General features: G+C 41.1%; 1 protein-coding gene across 22 annotated transcripts in view; it reads right to left on the reverse strand.

Annotated features, from left to right (window-relative positions):
- Positions 1-21,543, reverse strand: part of GTDC1 (glycosyltransferase like domain containing 1) — a 416,031-nt gene that overhangs the window by 9,320 nt on the left and 385,168 nt on the right. For 14 of the 22 annotated variants that reach the window (XM_055087672.1, XM_028477555.2, XM_055087671.1 and 11 more), the window contains one exon: positions 18,667-21,037. The exons of 2 other annotated variants lie outside the window; for them this stretch is intronic. In XM_055087672.1, the coding sequence (XP_054943647.1) occupies positions 20,954-21,037 (84 nt within the window). In that variant the 3' untranslated portion in view covers positions 18,667-20,953. Of the gene's footprint in view, positions 1-18,666; positions 21,038-21,543 lie in introns of those variants that run through there. 6 more of the 22 variants (XR_008618456.1, XR_008618439.1, XR_008618445.1 and 3 more) reach the window with 4 other exon arrangements.

The following is a 21,543-nucleotide window of genomic DNA, read 5'->3' on the forward strand; positions in this document are numbered from 1 at the left end:
GAATTTTGAGGGAGACACAATTCAGCCCATAAAACTGCGGTAAACTGAACCTCACCAACCTCTCTTCTCTTGGCACTTTCCTGTTTCCTCCCTGCTTTCCAGATAATTCTCTGTACTCAATGACTGTCTCTTTCTTGCCTCAAAGGCTTTGCAAGACTGTTACCTGCACTCGGACTACTTCCCCCCCATACTCCCCAAATTTGCTTAGCCAAAAGCTAGGTCTCAGCTTCAATGTCATTTCCTCAGAGAAACATTTTCTGGCTCCCAGATTATATTAGGTCTCTGTGTTTTGTGTCCTTCGCATCATTTTTGTACCACTTCATAATTCTAATTAAATGATTAACCATATAATTACTGAATTTCCTTGATCCTATGATGCTATGCGTTGTTAGATGCAACATCAATTTCAAAACACTTGTAGGGAGAGGAAAGAAATACTACTCTATTAGTCAGCTATTGCTCTAATAATGCTGCATGAAAAACCACTCCAAAATTCAGTGACTTAAAACAACTAGTGTTTATTTGTCCCTCATGGGTCTGTGAGTTGATGCAAGTCACTTGTAAAAACTCAATTTCAGGATTCAGCTCTGAGCTCCAAGCTGCAGGCTGGGTTGGGTTCAGGTCTACTTCATATATGTCCATATGTTTCCAGTCCATTGTGTTCTCATGGTGAATGATAGATGCTCAAGCAGAGGGAACATGCAATGCCTGCTAAAGCCTCGGCTTGGAAAAGGCACACTGTCACTTCCACCCATTCTATTGGTCAAAGCAAGTCACGTGGCCAAGCCCAACATCAATGGGTTGGGGACAGTACCCTGCTTCCTTTAGTGGGAGACACTGCAAAGCCACATGGAAAAGGGCATACATGTATACTGTATAATTCAAAATAGGGTGGAATTGGGGATAATCACTCAATGCACCATAACTACAGCCAACAGTATGTACATAACTTTCTATTATGTTGACTTACAAAAGATTATTCAAATATGTTTGTTACACAAAAAAATGCCGCTTTATTCTGGGTTAAGAGTAAATCTTCATAGTCAGAGCCCAAAGTATCTTCTGAGTCATTTTTGGTCACCAACCATTATGCACCTCATTCTAGCCACCGGTTCTTCATATAACCGGGCCTCAGGACCTTGACCTCTTTAATGCTTTTGTAAGTTTTAGGCATACAAAAGAAGACCAGGGTTCTCTTTGCATTCTCAATTTGGTTAAACTCAGAACATACCCCCCAAATTGATGCTTTTATCATTGGAAATTAAAAACTTTTCATAACAATCAACAAGTAGTTTTGTTTTGTTTGTTTTTTTTTTTACTGCTTATTTATTAAAATTTTTTTTTATTGAGGTAGCATTGGTTTATATCATTATATAAGTTTCATGTATACAACCTTACATTTCTACTTCTGTATACACTACAGTGTGCTCACCACCAACAATTTAGTTTCCATCTGTCACCATACAGTTGATCCTCTTTTTCCATTTCACCCTTCCCCCAACCTTTCCCCTCTGGTAACCACTACCCTGTTCTCTGTAACTACGTGTTTGTTTTTGTTTGGCTTGTTCATTTCTTTTCTTTTTGTTTGTTTTTTATATTCCACATATGAGTGAAGTCATCCAGTAATTGTCTTTCTCTGTCTGACTTGTTTCACTTAGCATAATACACTAGAGGTCCATCCATGTTATTACAAATGGCAAGATTTCACCTTTTTTTTATGGCTGAGTGGTCTTCCATTGTATACATGTACCACATCTTCTTTATCCATTCTTCCATTGATGGACTTTAGGTTGTTTCTATATCCTGGCTATTGCAAGTAATGCCGCGATGAACGTAGGGGTACATACATGGTTTTGAATTAGTTTTTCTCTAATTCTTTGGTAAATACCCAGAAGTGAGATAGCTGGATTATATCGTAGTTTTAATCTTAATTTTTTGAGGAACCTTCATATTATTCTCCTTAGTGGCTACACCAATTTACATTCCCACCAACAGTGTAGGAGGGTTCCTTTTCCTCCACATTCTTGCCAACACTTTCACAAGTAGTTTTTGACAGATACTTGACACTTGAATGATAATCTTTCACAACTCATGAACCTCTCTAGCTTGGAAATTCTACAATCTCTTTCTAGTGTCAATTGTACTATCTAGCATGCGACAGGCAACGCATTTGAGTGTGTCCTGAAAACAAAAGGAAATACGAGTTTTAATCTCTTGGTGGATATTTTTCCATCTTAGGGTGTCTGCAAAGGAATTGAGTGTTTCTAGGTGACATTTAAGTGCAAGTCTAACACTCCTCCAGTGATGAATATTAGTTTCATTTATTCTAACTTTGTCTTGTGGCTCTATTTCCATGTGTTTCTGCACATCCATCAATTTTCATTTCAAAGTTACTTGTGTAAGTCTCTGAACAACATTTGAAAAGACAGACACCTAAATTTAAGTAAAAATTCAACCCCATATAGCGATCTAAATAACTCAACTGAGAGGACATTTGATTAACAAGAGATGCAATGTTACCTATATCACATGTTCCTCTGCCCAATAGCTAGAAAGTTTCTTGTAATATGGATTGAAGGAGTCACCCCACTGTAACACTGGAGCAGTCATCTGAAATTATGTCTTGCTCGGTTCTCCTCCATCTCCCACAAGTGCAGGAAAGTGACTCAGGTAGGGTGGACAGTGTCATTTTTACCAGGGTCTGACTTAGATGCTAGATATGATCGATTCTCTCTTCTCAGGCTGTAAAGAGCACGTGAAATATGATGAGTCATCTTTCCCACCACACTGAGATAGCCTTCTAGAGAAAGAAAACAATGCAGAGGAGGGACTTAGAATGAGAAAGAGAGAAAGACAGACAGACAGACAGACTGAGCCAGATCCTAGAGGATGGAGTTCTCATAATATCCAAGATCATCTCCTGAAACTTTTTGACACATAAGCCAAAGTTTACGCCTGATTAATGTGAGTTGATTTCTGTCACACACAATCAAATAGAGCCCTGGATATTACAAAACAATAACCCACGTGAACAACATCATGGTTATAAAAACACACGATAGTGCAGCAACCACAAATAATTTCAGAATAACTCAAGCCCTTCATTTGTTTTCTTGAACATGATGAAGGGAACAGAGAACCTTAAAAATCCCCTTTTGCTTTCCCCCATCCAGTGGCTCACACGCCGCAGCTGTTTCCGCTCCTTTACATCTGTCTTCAAATTCCAGTCTCACATCAAGATAACCTCCTCCCCCAAATTTAACCTTTTGAACTTTTGTTCTCTCTTCCGTTCCTCCCTATTCTCATGCCTAAAGCTCAGAAGACCTTGTCTGTCAAAGCAGGACTCTCAGGGCAGAACTCACCTCAGAGCACAAGAAACCATGTTAGCAAATGAGGGAAGACTGGGAACGTCCATGCGCGCTTCATTTTTGTCCCACTGCTCCCCTTTTAAAAATGTTATAAAAACAATGTTATAAAAAATGTTATAGGGCTTCCCTGGTGGCGCAGTGGTTGAGAGTCCGCCTGCCGATGCAGGGGACACGGGTTCGTGCCCCGGTCCGGGAGGATCCCACGTGCCGCGGAGCGGCTGGGCCCGTGAGCCATGGCCGCTGAGCCTGCGCGTCCGGAGCCTGCGCTCCGCAACGGGAGAGGTCACAGCAGTATAAAAAAATGCTTAATTTTAAGGTTACACAAATGTGGTTTAACATTTGTTGGCTTGTTTTCCCTTGCTAACCCAATGCCTTCCACATACATATTAGATACCTCATAACCAGTTTTTGAAAAAAAGAAGAAGAAATTAATGACGAGATGAATCTCTGAATGAACAAGAAAGGAATGTATGAATAAATGTAAAAATGAGACATTAGAGATTTGGGGGGATATTATTACTGGGAAATTAAAGTCATGATCAATAAATGCTGGACATGTAGAAGATTAAAAAATACAGTTCTCAAATCCAACTCATTCTTTCACGTACATAAAAACAGAACAGAAAAAGAAAAGAACTTTGAAAGTAAAAGCAAGTCATATATATATGTATACATATATACATATATATGTATATATATATAGAAAGCTATCTACAATTTAAATAATCCCAGTGGTAGCTGTAACCAAGTGTATTAATTAGAATTCTTTGCAAGCCACAGAGAACAAATCTGAATAAATAAGACATAAATGTATTTATTGGAAGAAGTATGTTTTACTGACCCAACAGTCGTCTCCTCCCTCTTACCTTTGTGAACCGCACACTAGGTTTGCTCATGGGTCTAATTACCCCTCACCCATATTGTTCCAAGTTAGGTCTTAACTGAATAGAAGCCATTCCCATCCCTGCCACCAGTTTATGCATATATGAGATGTGTGGGAAATTCTCCTAATGGGCTTCTGGGAAAAGTTTTCCTTAATTGCAGAAAGAGACCCAAGCAAGAAAGAAAAATCCCTTCTCCTGTGTCTGAAAAGAGGGATGTGGTGAAGATGTGATGGCTGGATTTCTGTAGCCTTCTTGTGAACATAAGAGGATAGCCAACGGGAAGCTAACATATCAGGATGAAAGAGTGGGAAGATATGCAGCCACTCTACATCCACATTTCTTGCTTCTGAAATGATAATTTTCCCAGAGCAACTCAGCTGAGCCAGGTTTTTCTGTTTTTCTGCAACTGACAGAATCCCAGGGATAGAGAGCCATATCAAAGGGAGGCTGGACATCTGAGCTTGGGATCGGGTGGAGCCCCAGAAGCTGTGGAGGTTAGGAAGCAGAACCCAGTAACAGCTGCCTTTTGGTGAAAACAGTCCGGTTGGGCTGCGCTAGGTCAGGTGAACTGAATTCCAGTGTTGTCTTTTTGTTCCTCTATTCAAAGCAAGTTTCAATTCCTAGGCCTGATTATATTCAGTAAGAAAGAATTAATTCCTCAAATCGGACTTTAGATTCTAATACAAGGTTAGGTAGATGCTGAACAGCCAAAAATATCAAGTGTCCCCAACATCAACAAATTAGCTGGTTTTTCCCAAGATCTCCTGTATTATGGGTTTCCTCGTTTCTTAGTATTCATTCTTGGGGGCTTCTATTTCTCGTAATCATCTTCTGTCCTTATTTCCTGCTTCCATAACATTCTACGTCTTTATTTTAAATCATGCCTTCTGCAGTGTCACTCTTGTCTGCCTTGTCTATGCCTTCATTCCCCAAATGTGGAAATAAATCAAGACAGTTTTGTGTCTCAGATTTTCAGTGGAGTTTTGGGGTTACAGATGGAGATTACATTCGAGTATAAGCTGAGAACTGAGTGTAATATACCCGTCTAATAAAAAAAATTAATAATCAACTATATCCCACCATGGGGAATTTGTTGCTGGATATGTTAAGTTCTAGCTGATGTCTCTCCATCCTATGACTATTTTTTTTCCCCTCTCTACCAGTTTTTTTTTCAATTTCCCCAAATTCCTTTAATTTCATAAACAGAATATGTCTCCATCTTGTACTCAAAATCAACCTTGTGGCCTACGCATGCATAGCCAAGAACTCATTAAAGAGCTCTGTCAATGGATTTCTATCCTTTAAAACACAAAGCATTGGGATAGCTTGGAATTAGTTTTTTCTTTATATGATACACATTTTAGGATGTGCTTCTCTCTTTACTAACCTCTGTAAGCAGAAGGGGGGCAATTTAAAGATTTATTCTTCCCCATTTCACAGAAAAACCTGTGGGGATTGTTTTGCTTTTTCTCTTCCTTTCTTTTTCTTCTTCCCCATCCTCCTTCGGCTCCTCCTCCTTCTTTTCCTTCTTCTCTCCACCCAATACAAAGGCAGTGATTGTGATTGATTCTTACGCCCATAATTTAAATGAAGAACAAAGTATGAAGTCCAGTCTGAAGGAAGGGGGGAAACCGGGCACCGTGTGATATGGCTTCTAGTCCCAACTCTGCAATGGACTAGCAGTACGATTCTGAGTTGCTTCTGAAGTCTGGGATTAAAGCTATGGTTTACCTATAACAGAAGGGTATTAGCAAGACTAAATTAGATGATGGATGAAAAAGTACATCCTCAACTATCAGGGACTACCCAAATGCAAGAGAACGAATACCAGATAGTGAATTCCATCGCTGAAGGTCCATGAGAACGAAGCTGCTGACTGTCTGTGATAAAAGGCAGGAGTTCAATCAAAGATCAAAGAACCCGGGGACTGAGACTTTGGGGTGCCAAGGTCAGAGTGGGGCCAATAACAAGACTTGACTTGAGATGGAGCACCACTAGAATCCTTCTATTTCTCTGGCAGAGGCAGATTTGATCTCTGAGGTTGCTGCAGGTTCAAACTTAAGAAATCTTACTCGGCTCTTTCTCCTTTAAGGCTGAAGGAGCAAAGAGTTAATTACCTTGTTATATTTGTCTCTCTTCCAAATTTTCCACATGGGCTTTTTTTCTTAATTAGCCATCATATGAAACTAGAAGAATATTTGTTATTTACTGTGTGTATTAAATTTTATGTCTTTTCTTTTTAATTCTTAAAATGGGTAAATTTACTACTTTTCATATTTCTCTCCTAAAAAAAGCAATGTTTTTATTTGTTGTTGTTATTGTTGCTTTTATTGTTTAGTTGTAGTCCTCATTTGACTTTTCTTTGGGTCAGTAATTCTTCATAAAAAACAAAATGAGAAAACCTTCTGGCGTGTTTTAGATTAATTGGAAGAAGAAAATAGTTTCCCCATACGTTTTCTTATTCTTAATGCTTTTCTTTTTATCATTTACCCAATTTATATATGATACCTAGAAATGCCCACTGAGTATTGGTTAAATTATATGGCTTAACGTCAAGGCTCTGTAGTAACTTATTAAAGTATATTTTATAAAGTGATTTTGGTCGTCAAGATAACATGACTATACAACGACTTATGTGCATATGTGGCTTGTTGCCATGGTACTAAGTCAGCTCCAAAGGAAACATGAAATGCACACCTACATGCCAATTTCAATCTCAATTATATATCTATTGCAATTCATTAGATTTAGGGATTCCAAAGGGTTTATACATTTAAAAACTTGCTTAACTGGTTTAGAATTTAACTGCTAGCCAAGGTACTCGGAAGGAAAGCATTTCTGAATAATTCCTCTATTTAAAATCTTCTTTATTTTTACCCCGACAGCAGGTAACATATAACAATGCGTTATACATAGTCTTATTTTGTGTATGTATGGCTTACTTCTATATCATAAATGCTTTAAAAGCAAAGAATGTCTCTACTCCTCCTTCCCCACCTCCTAGTGCGGATACGGATATCTAATGTAAGTTTCTCTTAAAAATGTTAGGCTTGACGGAATTCCCTGGCAGTTCAGTGGTTAGGACTCTGTGTTCTCACTGCCGACGGCCTGGGTTCAGCCAAAAAAAAAAAATAGATGGACTTGAATGGAAAAACTGGTCCACAAGTATCAATCAAGGTTCACTTAAGAGTTTCCCATAGCTGTTTAATATCTCAATGCAACAATCTAGGTTTTATTTGGAAAAGATGATTTTAATATGTCTTATGCCAGTCAAAGCAATTTTGAAAGCTTTGTTTGATAAGCTTCTTTTATCCCAGTTACATCTTTTGCTTCTCTCATCTCCCTTCCTCTCCACCTTCTCCAATTTCTTTCTTCTGTATCCCTCACATTTCTTTTTGTTTTGTACTCTCTCTTCTACTCTCTACACTTCAGCAATTACTTAGGAAAAAAAAGTCTGGCATTTTCCTATTGTAACTCAAAGGAAACCAAGCCTGAGCATATCTCTATAACATAAAGACCCAGTGGGTTCATTTTTTGGGGAAAAAAATCAAACCAGAAAGGAAAAAAATCCAGATTTTAAAAATGTCACAATTAGCTTTTAAAAAAAGTATATATAGTTCAGCTTGTTTACTTGGAAAAGGGACTCTTAATGTTCTCAATTATGTGTAAGTAAATAATCTAGGTTGATAGAATTTTAGAGGAAGCTGCTAAAACTAAAATGTTTGAGAAAACAGATATTGCTTAATGGACAAAGAAGCCGCTGTACACAGCGCCCGTTGAAAAAACTGAGAAGTAAAGGACCCATAACACCCACAAGTGACTGGGAGAGTGTTTTGATATTTCTGCAGGTGTTTGTCTATAAAAGCATTTAAAGGTGTAGCTTTCTACTGATTCGACCTTGCTAAAAATCAATCTAGGAACTATCATTTGCTAATCAATGTTTTTAATCACATTTTCCAAACCTTTTTCAGGACATGAGAGCTTTTAGTTCCTCCTTCTTGAGAAAGAGACCCCCTGATGGGAGACCCTAAAGCCACCTCTGGACTTCGACACTATGTCTGCTCTGAATTGAAGGCCCTGTTGCTGAATTTCTCCAGTTTGCAAAGCAAGGAATTTCGCACTAAACTTGAGTTTGTAACTTAAAAATAAAACCCCAAACCTGCTAATCTATTGCAGGTAAATGTACTCCCTTTGTTTCATGGTATGCATTTAGATGCATTTGAAATAAAAGGTAAGTTAAATCAGAAATCTTGGGGACAAGCATGTACTATTTTAAAACAGAGAACGTCAAATGTTGTTTTTCAACCCAGTACCAAAGGGTATTTCACAGGTAATTTCTCAGAGCTGATGCTTGCTAATTATTAGCTATCATACCCTGCCTCCCATTCTAAGTGACTATCTCCTGGCAGAAAGACACAGCTAGGAGTGTTTTGTTTCATTTGTCCTTGGAGTTTTTATCAACATCAAGAAGGTAGACTGAGCCAAAGTTAGAAGAACTCTGGAGCTAAGCAAAAAGCGACACATTTAACAGCCCCCATTAATTGGGGTTGTTACATGATTAATTTGAGAAAAACAGAAGAGACCAATTTCTTTACAACTCACAGTTGGATGCAACGGCACCAAAAGTAATCCTGTAAATTACATTTTAAATCTTCAACATATTCCGAGCAGATAAATTAGTGGCATGATTGACCAAACTCCTTTTAAAAGTACACATATTACGATGCATCATAGTTATAAACAGATGGTATTTGGCCTCCTTCCTATTCTCAACATTTGGAATTTCTAAACTATGTGAATTAAACAATAATATTTTATAAACATACAAGGGATTTTGCTCACTGCTTTGTTAACATAGAAATTATACAATGCTGACATTTATTTAAATTTTAAAAAGTAAACAACAGTGTGCATTGAAATAAAGCAAACTAAAATCAACACAGAGAAGTATGTTCTGTGTGCATATTACCTACGATGGCACTGGCCTTTTTAAGGGAAGACATAATGGGTTGAAGAACAAATGGTAGCTTAGATGGGTCTAATCCTTTGTACTCCAAAGGCTCATTTAACACCTCTCTGTAAACAACGGATATTTATACCATAATTGGTATTTGACCATCATTGTTCATTTACTGTATAACCTGCTATTATGGAGTTAAAAGAAGTTCCCCTTCATTGGCTCATCAGCTCTCATTGTAGTGAAAGTGTACTTGCAGTTTTGAAAACACTTCCACAAACAGGAATCATTCTGACACTTCTACTCAGAATGAGAAACATTATCATTAGATCAATAAGTATGTATTTTTTTCTTTGGGGGATATTATTGCCAGAAAGAAAAGGAAATCTATCAGATCTTAAGGTCATTTACTGAGATTCCTTTCTAAAATTACAGTTTTAACCCTTTGGCCACATTTTGGAAGGGAGACACATCTGCTGAGTTGATGTACAAAATAGAAGGCACTCGGTTTTCAAACACTATTCTCAGATTTGCAAAGTTGTCCTGGGATGAATAAATAATGAATCAGATATTTCAATCCGTTTTACGGTTTTTGAAAGCCCTGATTATCATTGTTTAGAGACATTCTCTTCTCAATGCACTTCCCAAGTGTTCTTGTTCTAGCTTCCAAGGCTGGGCTTAGGTAGGCCACCTTCCCCTACCTCGGTTTACTCCTGGACTGCTCTTCTCACATTTTAAACAAACAATCAACCAACCTCTACGTTCAGGTCTACAGTTTGAGGACCATTTCAAACCAGAGGGGGTAAAATCTTGAGTGATAGATGCCAGCGATCGTCACCAACACTCCAGGCTAAGGTTTCTTATATTTGGTCACTGGAGTGCACCACTTCAGCCTACAATCTCTATTGGTGGGAAAAAGAGGAAAGTATGCTACAACTTAGATGGACAGAAAAGGAAAGGGCTTTGCTGAAACCAAGAACAAAAGGCATTTTTCTCTTAAATATACAGTTTTAAATGTGTATATGCAAATAAATACCTAATGATAAATAGTAATACTAGCGGGAAGGAGGCCCTTTTAAAAACATAGATGCCTCAAAATGGTATTAAACGTTTTCCCACGTTTTTTTTGGAAATCAATGTGATGCTTCTAGATATTCTCCTACCCAAACACTGCTTAACCCCTCTGTCCCCCATCCTCTTTGCGCCTCCTAAATAAACAATTGGTGGTCAGAAGGAGAAACAGTTTGCAATCCAAAACAGGTATGAAATGAAAAGAAAGGCGACCTGAGGGCTGGCCGTGGGATTGAAATCACAAGTCTGACTATATGAGAGATTCGAAGAGGAGTATTTTAAAATTAATAGCCAGAATCCCTGCCTGGAGAGTTCCCGAGCCCATCCCCACTCTCTTCTCTGTTTTTGCTTAAGTTACATTTTTTAAAAAGGACAGCGGGGAGAGAAATCATTCTTTTTGCTTCATCTTCATCGGATTCTCTCACTGAGGTATGAGACTGGCCGACTCGAGGAACCAAGTACAATAAAATACTTAGACGAACAGAGAAGAGTTCTGCCCGCCAGGGCTACGCCGCCTTCCCGGAGGTGCGGAGGGCGACCAGTCAAGCCCGGCGCGAGGGAGCCAGGGCAGAACTGGGCCATCCGCCACGTGTGCGTGTGTCAGCATGTGAGTGTCGGTGCGCGCGTGCCGGGGTGCGTGCCCGCGTGTGTGCGTGACAGTATGCGCGTGTCGGGCTGTGCGCGCGCCGGCGTACGCGTGCCGGCGCGGCTTTGCCCGGGAGTCCGAGCGAGTTGTGAGCGCGAGCGCGGCGGTCGCCCGGGGCTCGCTCGGCCCCGCCGCCTGGGACGCGGCCCGCGGCCTCGGGGCTCCTCTGGCTCTCGGTTCTGGGCTCAAGCGCCGCCGAGGGGCTCGGTGAGGACTCCGTGACCTCGACGTCCCCCTGCGTCCCGTTTCCTCTCGCCGGGAGAGGTGTAGAACTACCTCCACGCGTTTTGGCCGGGATCGAGCGGGGCACTGAGGGCGAGCGCCGCCGCGGACCGGAGCTCGGGCACCGGGGAGAGGGCGCGCGGCGAGCGCCCGCAGACCCTCGGCCAGCCCTTCGCGCTCTCGGAGGCTCTGGCGCCGCTGCCCCGACGCTCGGGGCGAGCAGGGCGAGTGCCGGAGCGCGCGCTTTCGGGCCGGCGAGCGCTTCTTCCGGCCGAGGCCCCCGCGCCCCGCCGCCGCCCCTCTGCCCGCGGCCCAGTCGGGCCACCCGAGCCCCCAGCCTGCGGCGCGGGGCCAAACCCGACCGAAGGCGGAAGACCTGAGAGGTAGGGAGGCAAGGAGCAAAGAGGTAGCCAGCCCCAGACAAGGAATCCTTAATTACAGATTAAAGGCAAGCGAAACCGTGCACCACAGCGCGAGCGCGGCGGTCGCCCGGGGCTCGCTCGGCCCCGCCGCCTGGGACGCGGCCCGCGGCCTCGGGGCTCCTCTGGCTCTCGGTTCTGGGCTCAAGCACCGCCGAGGGGCTCGGTGAGGACTCCGTGACCTCGACGTCCCCCTGCGTCCCGTTTCCTCTCGCCGGGAGAGGTGTAGAACTACCTCCACGCGTTTTGGCCGGGATCGAGCGGGGCACTGAGGGCGAGCGCCGCCGCGGACCGGAGCTCGGGCACCGGGGAGAGGGCGCGCGGCGAGCGCCCGCAGACCCTCGGCCAGCCCTTCGCGCTCTCGGAGGCTCTGGCGCCGCTGCCCCGACGCTCGGGGCGAGCAGGGCGAGTGCCGGAGCGCGCGCTTTCGGGCCGGCGAGCGCTTCTTCCGGCCGAGGCCCCCGCGCCCCGCCGCCGCCCCTCTGCCCGCGGCCCAGTCGGGCCACCCGAGCCCCCAGCCTGCGGCGCGGGGCCAAACCCGACCGAAGGCGGAAGACCTGAGAGGTAGGGAGGCAAGGAGCAAAGAGGTAGCCAGCCCCAGACAAGGAATCCTTAATTACAGATTAAAGGCAAGCGAAACCGTGCACCACATTTTCCATGTGTCAGCTGACGGCAGCGACAAAGGAAACACAGAATGCTGGGGGGAAAAAGGCTTCTTCTGTCTCCCCCCCCACCTTTATTAACAGTGGAAATGTAAAATACATTAGGTAGTGTCTGTGGGTAGGTGGTGCCTTGGGCCAAATCGCAGCTGCTCGCTCCTCGCTCCTCAGTTCGGTGATGCACCCAGAAGTCTGGGGAACCTCTTACAAAAAAAAAGACTGTAAATACTCGGTTCGAGTAGATTTTGCTTCCTAAAAACCTCATTACTTACACATTTTTAAGTTTTAATATTTGGTGCTTATAGTGTTGCAATTCATTATCTTCAGTGAACTACCTCGCGCACGCGCGCGCGCACACACACTCGCACATTTTGTTTTGCAATTTGCAATTTTGTAGATTCCATTTTTTTCTGGCCTGATATCACAGCATTAGAAATACAGAGGAAAAGCCAAGCCGATTGAAAGCCAGGGAACGTAGCTGCAAGCACCAGAGAGCACAAGGTCCCTCATGGTTCTGGGCTCTGGAGGAAAAAGGAGAGATGCATGCGTTGATGCCCTTTCTCTTAATTCATTATGATCACAGAGCAATTTCCACCGTGTCCCTGGGATTTAAGACGCCAGTTCAACTCCATGACGTCCTAAATTCTTCACAGGGGGTAGAAAAGTGTTCAGAAGCTGAAGTCCACTCTGTGACCATCACAAACCTCTAGTTCTGTGCCCTCAATTTCTAACACAAATTAGAGACATGACCTTTGAGGGTCACCCTGAGGCACCAGGCATTGCACTTTTCTGTGTTTTCTTCCTCTTGCTGCTGGGTCAGCTTGAGAAATAGAGAAATTTGGCTCTTTGTTAGTAATGTGTTTACTGATACAATTGATGCAGCAGGTTGGAGGCAACAAGACCACCTTGCTTAGTCATTTTACCACCCTTTCTCTTTGTAGATATTTTTCTGTCTTTTATTTGTAACTTTTCCACCAGTGTCATTTTCCCCACTGCATTTAAAAAAAATTCGAAGTGCTTTTCCATGTGGTTCCAGTTAACTGATTTGCCCACACCCCAAATAATGCTATTTGCATTCAAGATTAATAGCTGCATATCAGTAATTCTTAAATACATCCTGATCCATATTTTCAGTTTAAATGATTCTTACGTTATTGGCCAGACAAATGCCTGAACGAGTAAGTCTGTGGACTGGTTACCAGCCAGATGACGGCAGCGTTACACTCAGGGAACACAATTACAATTTCTGCTCTAGTCTCTTCCACTGCAGAAGGCAGAGAGCCTTCCTTATTTGCCACCTTCCCCAGATGTGGTAGTAGATGAGCAGATTAATAAATTGCTATAAATCACACTAAGTTGCAAGCCCTCCCCTCTTCTGGTACATATTTAGGAAAATCTTTTAAAATCTCCCTCAGCAGCTAGTCTGATTTAGCCACACCCACTCCACATTTTGACTTTCTCCTTCAGTAAAATAAAGAAGGTGAAAGAGCAAATTAGGAGTTTTTCTTTCCCTATAGCTTTCCAGTGTTTTGAGAGGATCATCCTGCTGTCGTTTTAGGCCAGTTTTGTTAGTTCGTGTTTTTACCACCCACCAAAGAACAGCACAGGATTGAGTTTATATTAATAAATGATGTTCATGACTAGGTTTCTAAATGCCAGAGTTATGATTTATTTTTCTAAATGGGTGGAGAAAGGAGAGCGGCAATAAAACTAGCCCCTAAGTCACTCAAAATCCTTGGCTTCACACATCTGTGTGGTTATTAATTTTTTTTTTTGGTCTTTTAAGTTTTGTCTACATTTCCTTTAAGTTCTACTATTATGGACTAAATATTTTTTGACCATTTACCTGTGTCCGTAGCTTCAAACCCTATGTTTATTACAGTTAGATTTATGAAAAGCATTACATGTTCTCCTTTTCTACTTTCTAAGTGTTTATAATTGTCCCTATTTATCCCCCACCCCCGTTAAGAATTTCACAATAAAATCCTGTACCAAATAAATTAAACTCTGCAACTTCAGACACCCCAGGAAGAAGACATTAATCCACTTAGTAGAATACCCAGACCTCCCCCTCTCAATTTCAGCTCTTCTTAATGTAACATTTAGGAACGCAGCTGGCTCCTTAGACTCTCCTCCCTCCCTTTCATTCTGAATCATATTGGCCTTGTTTAACCTTCATTTCCTTTCCTACCCCCCGCATTTGTCCACGTACTTTTCTTTGACCACGTTTGTCTCTCTCTCTCTTTCTTTTTGCTGCCTGGACGGAAAGCAATAAATATAGTTTTCTAAGACCTTAATACTTTCTGTTAAAATCCCATTCTCCCTCCCCATTCCACTATTAATGCTTTGTACAATTTTTATGCATCCTTCGGTTGTGAAGTTACTGCTCTGTATTTTTCTGATTGATCATTAAGTTGTGCTGGCTTTTGAGAACTGCCTCCATAATCCTGAAGCAAAACCTTTTTACTTGGCGTGCTCTTTGCCTTTGGAATGCCTTTCCTGGCAAGGACAGGCGTTTTGGTTTGACTATGATTCTTAAGTTACAATTCAAGGCTAATTTGTTCAGTTAGGTTTCTACTCTAAGCAGCTCTGTTTCTCACTGTTAAGTGCTCCATGAGGCTGCTTAGTTGAAGGGTGTGCTGTAAGCTCAAGATGTAATATATTTATATTGTACTTGATTATCAGTTTTCAAAAACAGCTGCATGCTTTGATATCTGTGTAAGGAAATATCAGAAGATAATATACCATTGGTATTTATTACTCTATAATTAAGGATGTGTCAGTGTTTCCCTTTTTAAAAAAACCCCTATTTTCAGAAATTCATATCTCAGGCATAAATTTCCCTATGAATTACAGTCTAATACCATATTAGAAGTATCTCCTTTTTAAGTTATCCCTCCCCTTCCTTTTCTTTCTAGGGAAATAAGTTTCAGGATGTAATTTCTGGGTTACTATCTGGGATAAGAGGAAGCAGGCCCTATGTTGCACAATTAAAGGTGCTTCTGCCACTGATGCCACCTGCTCTCTCTGCCCTAGGCCCCTTGCACCGGGCGAGATCATGGGGGCTGCCTTTTGGATAAAGGGCCAGCCTTCTATCTATTTATTTGATAGGCAACTTCTCCTTGTATTATGCGAAAGGCAATAAAGAAGACAGCTGTTCAGAAACATCACAGGTACCGCAGAGTCTGAGATTTTAGGACCAGGAATCAATCCTTTTGCATTCCTCTTCTCATGGTTACTTAGACTACAAATGCAGCCAGGCCAGGAGGAACATGTAATAAATCTATAGTCAGGTACTAGCAACATCTTCATCTATATTTCTTCTGATAGTATAAGGAGAAGGAGGGAAGGAGGAAAAGACGGACACCCAGATATGTTCCTCTTCCCCTCCTTTAAGGGATGGTCTTGACCAGCTGAATTGACCACAACCTCCTGAAAGAGGTTGAGTTCTAGACCCGCCTCTACCACCATGGGACCCAGAGCAACTCAACCTCACCTCAGCCCTCAGTTTTCCCACAGCTAACATGGGGACGTTACAAAATAAATGCTTACCAGCAGAGGCAGGAAAGTTATGTGATGTATAAGTCCAGCAGGGTGTAAGACCACAGGGAGTGGTAGGGGGCCTGGGATGGATGTAGAGACCCAAAGACTCCCTACAGGCATAATAATGGTCATAATAAAAACACTTAATGGTGGGATGAACTGGGAGATTGGGATTGACATACATACACTAATATGTATAAAAGAGATAACTAATAAGAACCTGCTGTATAAAAATAAATAAATAAAATGTAAAACACATTAAAAAAATAAAAACACTTAAAATATCGGCAACACCACAGGGCCTCTCCTTCGCCTTCTATAACCAACTGCGTGGGCCACCCCCTGCTGCCCTTTGCACTCTCCTACCTGGTGAGGGGAGAAATAGTAGGGAACCAGGGGTTCCCAGTGAGTCACGAACACTGAACTTCGTGCTTGCTGAAAGACAGGTGGGTGACAATGACACTATCCCATGCGGGGAAAGACTTATACAAAACGTCTTTCTGTTTCCATAAGGCAGTCTGGCTCTTAAATAAGCCTTAATACGATGCCTTAATTTTATCACTTGTGAAATGATGACAAAAATTACATTTTCAAATATAAAGGACTTCAAATTCTCGAGAAAAGTGTTACATAAGTATTTCTAGTAGAAATCACATCTTCTAGCACTCCATCTTAGGTCTGCTATTTAAATGCAGTAACTGATAGGACAGTAAACATTTTAGATTATCTCTCAGGAAATATCAATTCTTTATATCAGTTTATGGGAACAACGATGAACCTGTCCTAGGGTTGAAAGTCATTACCACAGAGATGTGGGAGAGAATAAGGAATCATTAAGGTGGTGATAAGTGATGGGTGGAGCCCTGAAGGTACTGACCCCAAATTCCAATTTAGGAAAATGGTCCAGAGGATGAGTGGGGATCCTGAAGTCATACGTAACTCACATGCAGCTAGGGCATCCTGAAGATACCAGGAGGACTCCTTTCATGGCAATGAAAGTCTTGTGTCTTCAAGAGGAAAGGGGACAGGTAACAGTGCAGGAAGTGGGCAGAGCAGTTAGCAGCTCAGACAGCTCTGTGCCCTACCACAGAGCTCTGAATTTTTCAAGATAAAAAAAGACCGGCAGATATAACAACTTCCTACATCTTCCTCTCTTTACTCTTCAAAAGGGAGTTTATTGAGCTATAGTTTTCCATCTTATATTTATAACACCACAGGCATTAGTTAGAAATGGTGATCAGCAGCCCCAGGAAAAAGGAACCCACAGACAGTCAAGTTTAACTTTCTTCCTAGGTATGGTTTGTTTCAGGGTCAAGGTTAGGTCCTTGGCTCCAGGTAAGCAGAGGAAACCCTTCTCATGCAAAACTGGCAGTTAGGGCAGTTTCTTTCACTGTCCGGAGGAAAATGGTCTTCTGATTCCATCAACAGTTTATAGACTCGAGAAATGTTAAGAATGGTGCAGTAGCAAAGTATTTAGAGCTCTTATATTATACATGGTAACCAAAGTATCTATAGCTCCTATCAAAAGGTATATCCAATAATAACACATAAGACATGTAAAAAGTCATAAAGGGTAGAAATAAGCCTTTGTGTGCTATGACCCAGCTTAAGATTAACTGTACAGTAAGCACACCTCTCCCAGTTATATGTCTGGTCTTTCCACCGTCACTCCTCTGACTTAATCATTATTGTAAATTTGGTGTTAATTCCCAAGTTTTTTGTTATACTTTAATCACATATGTACATGTCTTTGAGCATCATGTAGAATTGTTGCATATTTTTAAACTTTCCCAATTACATCTTAATGAATAATTTTGAAGGAAGGGCACATTATTGAAGCATCAGTTGTCCTGTATCTGAATTCAAGTTTTAAAATGAAACATGTTCTCCAGCTTTCCACTGAAACAGAAAGGCACTCAGGGTGATACTTGTCAATAGTCAATAGAAGAATATGAATATGTCTCATAGAATATGTCAACATTAAAAGACAGCATGGACTATCATTTGAAAACTGATTCTATCACCCAAAGAAAGTATCTTGAGACTTAAATGAAAATTTTTTTGTGGCTCATAATATTTCTGGGTAGCAGATGCTTTCTCAAAAACAGATTTTACTTTTAAAAATATCAAATATAATTAACACCTTCAACATAAAATGAAATCTTTGCTTCCAGATGCATTTCAAGGTGTTGAAATGAATTTGTGCAGTCCTCTATGGCTGAGTTTCCACTGACTTACTGATCGTGCTGCCATCTTTATGTAGCATGTCTGAAGAACTGAGAGCTAGAGCAGGGCATTTAAATTCAACCGTATTTGAAGGATGCTTGTTAAACCAGGAGCATTTGGGGAGAGGTCTTTTGACCTATTCCTGATTAACCTGGTGTAAATGAGTAAGTTAAGAACTAGATGCTCTTCTATTTATTATAGAAACACCTAGCCAGAAACACAGATTAGGTAAATTCAGGACAAGCATTCTGGACATTGTATCAAGGTTGATAATGGGCAGGCTTTTAAAGACATTTAAGATTAAAATTGGTTTAATGATTAATTTAAAAAGAAAAAAATGAACAGAATTGAATGCTCAAAAAAAATTTTTTTTTTTCAACAACCGTACTAAAAATAAGAAATAATGGGACTGTTTGCTCTCTTTAGTGAAAGTAAGGGAAACGGGAAATAAAGAGTCAACTTGTACCGTTGATTATCCTCTGACTTCAACAAAATATGGGATAACTTACTTAATAACCCTCCATGCCACCATGTCATGGCTGTTGAGAAGCATACATGCACATACATACACAGATAGAGTTATCTTTTCAAATGTTAAGAATTACACATTTACAAAACTTTTTATTGGTTATTTGCACTAATACCAAATCCGACAGTGTAGTTTTAAGAAGTGACCACTTTAATGTAAATTTTTATTCCAGAAGTAATGCTGGGTACAGATAAAGACAAAATTTGATTTGAGTTTATGGGTGTAGGAAAAAAAACCTCCATACACAGGTAACTTGCAATATTTTGTTTGCCAAAATCAGGCAAATATTTAAATGTTTTGGATGCACTATCTGAACAGTAATTCATGTTGTTTTCCCATCACTTAGTGAGAAAAACATATATGGATAGTTGTGCATATAATATCTTTTTCACTATAAAATGTGAGCTCATTATTTGCAGGATAGTAAAACATAGTAAACTAAGCACTGTTTCTTGGCCGTGAGCATATAATATTGTTTTGAGAGACATCATCTATGACATGGCACCTTTCTGACTGAAGCATCTCTTTAGATGATAAACCCTGCTCAGGAGAATAGTCTAAGAACCTCTTAGGCATATTTATATCTTAACTTTTGCATTCAAAAGGAGCATAACTGATAGATTCCGAGTTCCACAGTCTCAGACCAGAAGGGACTTCTCAAATAATTCCCGAGCTCTTTGTTTATGGGTTGGGGGTAATTTGTTCAGTGCCTTCTCAGAAGGGGGAGGAGGACTCAAAGCTAGTGCTGTGATGTCCATCACACATATGGCTCTCACTGTGTGCAAAGACAGAGCTTGTTGTTTCTGCTTCTTACTCTTCCTGCTTTTAAATTTCCTGACCTCATGGGCCTTGAACTGCTGCTTTCTCTGATCTGCAAGTCTGCCTCTATCCAGAGGGCTCTCTCTGGCCCCCTGACCTTGATCTACTTCCTGCTTACGCTTTTGCTACCTGTGAAATGGGCCCTACTAGACTTTTGAACCAGTGCCCGCTCTACCTCAGATGCCTGCTAGACCACTCAATCCTTCTAAAAGCCAGAGAGCCAGGCTTGGCCCTTGTCTATCCCCCTCTCCCTGGCTGTGCCTCACTCTACAGCTTATAGAAGTTATTCATTTCAAAAGCTAGGAAAGTTACAATTTACCTGCCAGTAAACAGAAGATGGTTTATCAACAGACTCTACCTTAATGACTACAAATGTTTACCTCCTGCTTTCCAGAATGCAAAGAAAATCTTGGAAATGTCATAATATCTTACAAACATTTGCAAAACAGATCCTTGTTCATCCGGAAAAGAAACAATTGTATTCGTTGTCTCTGACACAAGGAAAGTGTTCAGTGAGAAACATACAGATAGATGTACACACTTACACTGAAATGAGATATGTTAATTAAAAATTGCAGTGGGCACTTTATTAAAAATTTATTTTACAATCTAGCCATTCAAAACATCTTGACATCAACAAATAGAGCAGCTTGACTATTGGAATCATAAGTGATTTATCTTGAGAAGATTATATTTGTAGCTGGATGCAAATACTTTTGATGGATATTTATATCAAAATTACTGGTTTTGTTAGAAGTATTTTAATTTCTCTATTTTTATCCCTGGAAAAAAATGAAAACAAGTATCTCAGTGTTCATTTTATGGATGAGATGGCCCCACTTAGTGTATTTCCCATGTTTGTCTGAATTACAGCTGTTTATCTTGCAACTTTCTTTAAGATAAATTAAATGCAAATGTAACTCTGTGAATCATGGGAATACCTGCCAGACCCCTTATTAATACCTTCACTTAAAAACCCCTGTGCCAGGGAGTCATTAATTTGCTAAAAGAAAAGTGCTAAAGCAGCCCTTTGCCCACAAACATTTCTGAGATGGCTGCCCAATTAGTTGGTAGCATTCTGATCCCCCTTTCAGACCCTGTGGCCCTTTGAGGACACAAGAAGGCTCCGATGATAACCTGGCAACCTAGGTAGAAACCCAGCCAAGTGAGAGTGTTTGAAGCTGTAGTTTGGCTGCCATCGTGTCGGCAAAAAGAAAGAATTCAGGCACCATGTCATCCAGTACAAAGGATAAAAACGGATTCAACCGGAAATTCAATGTGGCACCACATATGGGATACATGAGTGCGGTTATACAACAGGCCACATATTTTTTTTGAACAGTCTCCTCCATGTGATGCCGAGGACATGTGTAACCATCATAACGTCTCTAGGAATCTGTATTTAATTTGAGTTGGGGTGGTGGCAGGGATTGGAGATCTGAAGCTGCCACAGGTTTGTGGCAGATGGCTCTGTGTCAGCTATGACAAGCAGCCAGGCTCAGCTTCCTCTGCAGATTTTCTTTTCTCTCTGATCAGGTAAATATGGGCACACTCTGGAAAGTTCTACAGATTCTGCCTTAGGCTGCAAGTTTGTGACTTAGCCCCATCTGTCACAAATCTTCCCTAGGTTCTGCTGTAAGCAGAGACCTGAATTTACCGTGTAGGGCTGCCCAAGAAAAAGGAGCTATTTCACCCTGTAAGGGGGAGGGAGAGAAGAGAAAGCAATGAGGAAGCATTAACGACCCGAAAGACTAAAGCATGCTGAAAATTCATATTGAAAATTTGCATAATTTACATCAATTAGACTTCAAAAAGCCACCAAGTAAATGGTTCTCGAGTTTCATCACCTCAGGAAATCCCAGTTTCTGATTGGTTTAAAGTGTAACTGTATTTCCAATCACTGGGGAAAGCTGCCTACCCCCTTTTTTTTGCAAATGGGTACATTCAACTGCACACATATTTCCTGGTTTATGTTATGGATGACAGCTATTAGAAGTTTATCATCCAACTTTTAACTTTTATAAACATAAGATACACAACACTCTTCATACATGTTTTTGCGGATGTGAATTTTACTTTTAAGTGGTGAAGGCACAAGAGAAATGCCATTACTGTTACATGGAATTTATAAAGCACTTCAAGTTTACAAACGGGTTTATATTCATTATTTCATTATAGCAGGGCCTCAGGGGGAAAATGC

Source organism: Physeter macrocephalus, chromosome 2 (genome assembly GCF_002837175.3).
Source record: "Physeter macrocephalus isolate SW-GA chromosome 2, ASM283717v5, whole genome shotgun sequence".
Lineage (NCBI taxonomy): Eukaryota > Metazoa > Chordata > Mammalia > Artiodactyla > Physeteridae > Physeter > Physeter macrocephalus.